The sequence below is a fragment of the Chondrus crispus genome, genomic scaffold (assembly GCF_000350225.1).
Source record: "Chondrus crispus Stackhouse genomic scaffold, scaffold_220, whole genome shotgun sequence".
Lineage (NCBI taxonomy): Eukaryota > Rhodophyta > Florideophyceae > Gigartinales > Gigartinaceae > Chondrus > Chondrus crispus.
The window spans coordinates 22,832-24,510 of record NW_005179096.1 but is presented as its reverse complement, the minus strand read 5'-3'; the positions used below and the strand labels follow the sequence as shown (position 1 = coordinate 24,510).

Below are 1,679 nucleotides of genomic sequence, written 5' to 3'. Positions count from 1 at the left end.
CGGCGTTGAGTGGTACAGTGTAAAGTTTATGCACAACATGCCGTACCCCCCCCCCTCTGTGCTCAAGGCGATGTCCGTTTCTGAGTCGGAAGATGATGAGTCGTCAACGGCCATACTGTACTGGTTTGGGCTGTACGAAAATTTCACAGGAGGATGGGTTGAAGCGCCTTCCAGGTTGATTTGATTATGACATCGAGAAGGCCTGCTGCACACGGCTTATGAAAACTCGTGGATGAATTCCCAGTTTTATAATCTACTTTGCGACCAACCAGTTTTGGTTTCTGCAACCAAAAACACGTGTTTACTTGGCGGACAACGTTACCCTTGGGTACTGTATCAATAAAATCTACTGCAATTTCCCGAAGACCTGTTTCAGCCAACCGCCGCATCACAGCAGACAGATTTCAGCAGAGGTTTCAACAGGGGCCAATGTCACGTGTACACTTGGATACGTGGCGCACAACCTGCAGCGTCCCCTGACATGCTGATCCCAGATGCTGCTCCTCTCTCCGCGGTCATCCCGCCTTGTTCCCTTTTGAAGACCCAGACGACCCCTGAGGCCAGCACGCTGTCGAGGGGGGCGCAGCTTTGACGAGAGTAACTAGCAGTCCCATGTTTTCATGTCCAAGTCTTGCGTTCCTCTTCAGCCTCGTCGCTTATCTGAGACCAGGGTGCTGACGAGTGGGGCCCAGCTGTCACGAGAACACATTGGACTAGCAATCCTATGTTTTCATGTCCAAGTCTTGCATTCCTCTTCAGCCTCGTCGCTCATCGTACCTACCCATGGTGCCATTGCCAAAGCCATTACTCTTGAGGGCAAAATAGCGATCAACAAGGTTTTCTACATGCCGAAACGGAACACTTGTGCAGCCGTCCGCGTGACACCAAGGATGCCATCCCCTCTCTCCTTCGCAGGCGTGCCCACGTCGCCGATGCCCGCGACGTCGGCGAACAAGTCACCCGCGCAGTCGTCCACCGCCTCCCCCCCTTTCAGATTGCCGGACGCCATACACCGGCCCCGTCTGCCCCGTGCTGGGCTCAGCGCCGCCCGGTTGCGTCCTGCACCAGTCGCTCGAGAACATCCATCGCCCCACCCCCATCGCGCCCGTTCATCCCGGCTTGGAACAGCCTCGTTGCTCGCGCTGCATCCCGCGCAACCCCGTCCGCTCCGTCCCGCAGCAGGCAGGCCAGTTTAAGCATAGCGTCGCGGTTATGGCACTTCTCGATCGCACGCTCGTACAATTGCGCCGCACGAGCCGCGTTCGTCCGCACTCCCCCAGTGCCTTGTACTAGCATTTCCCCGAGTTGCACCATGGCCTCGACGTAGTCGTGCTCTTCAACCGCGCGCTCAAGCAGCTTTGCAGCTCGCGCTGCATTCGGCCGCACCCAGTATCCGTCATCCTGCAATAGGCGCGCCAGTTCGACCATAGCAAAGGCATCCTGGGCCTCGTCGATCGCGCGCTCGTACAATTCTATTGCGCGAACTACATTCTGCTCCACTCCTGCCGCGCCATGTGACAACAGCACGCCCAGCCCTGTCATCGCGCGCACATCACTGCGCTCCAGGATCGCGCGCTCAAAGAGTTTCGCAGCTCGGACTTCATCCCGCAGAACACCCTCCCTTCCATTCATCATCACGAATGCGAGTTTGCACATAGCGCCGCCATGATGCCCTTCCC

The 1,679-nt window shown here is 57.2% G+C and overlaps 1 protein-coding gene across 1 annotated transcript; it reads left to right on the top strand.

The window, feature by feature from the left end:
- The first annotated feature begins 620 nt into the window (after positions 1-620).
- On the top strand, positions 621-1,196 carry CHC_T00004229001 (hypothetical protein). The gene has a single exon (XM_005715519.1). It carries the CDS (start codon positions 621-623, stop codon positions 1,194-1,196), a length of 576 nt encoding a protein of 191 aa, XP_005715576.1.
- Positions 1,197-1,679: the final 483 nt, after the last annotated feature.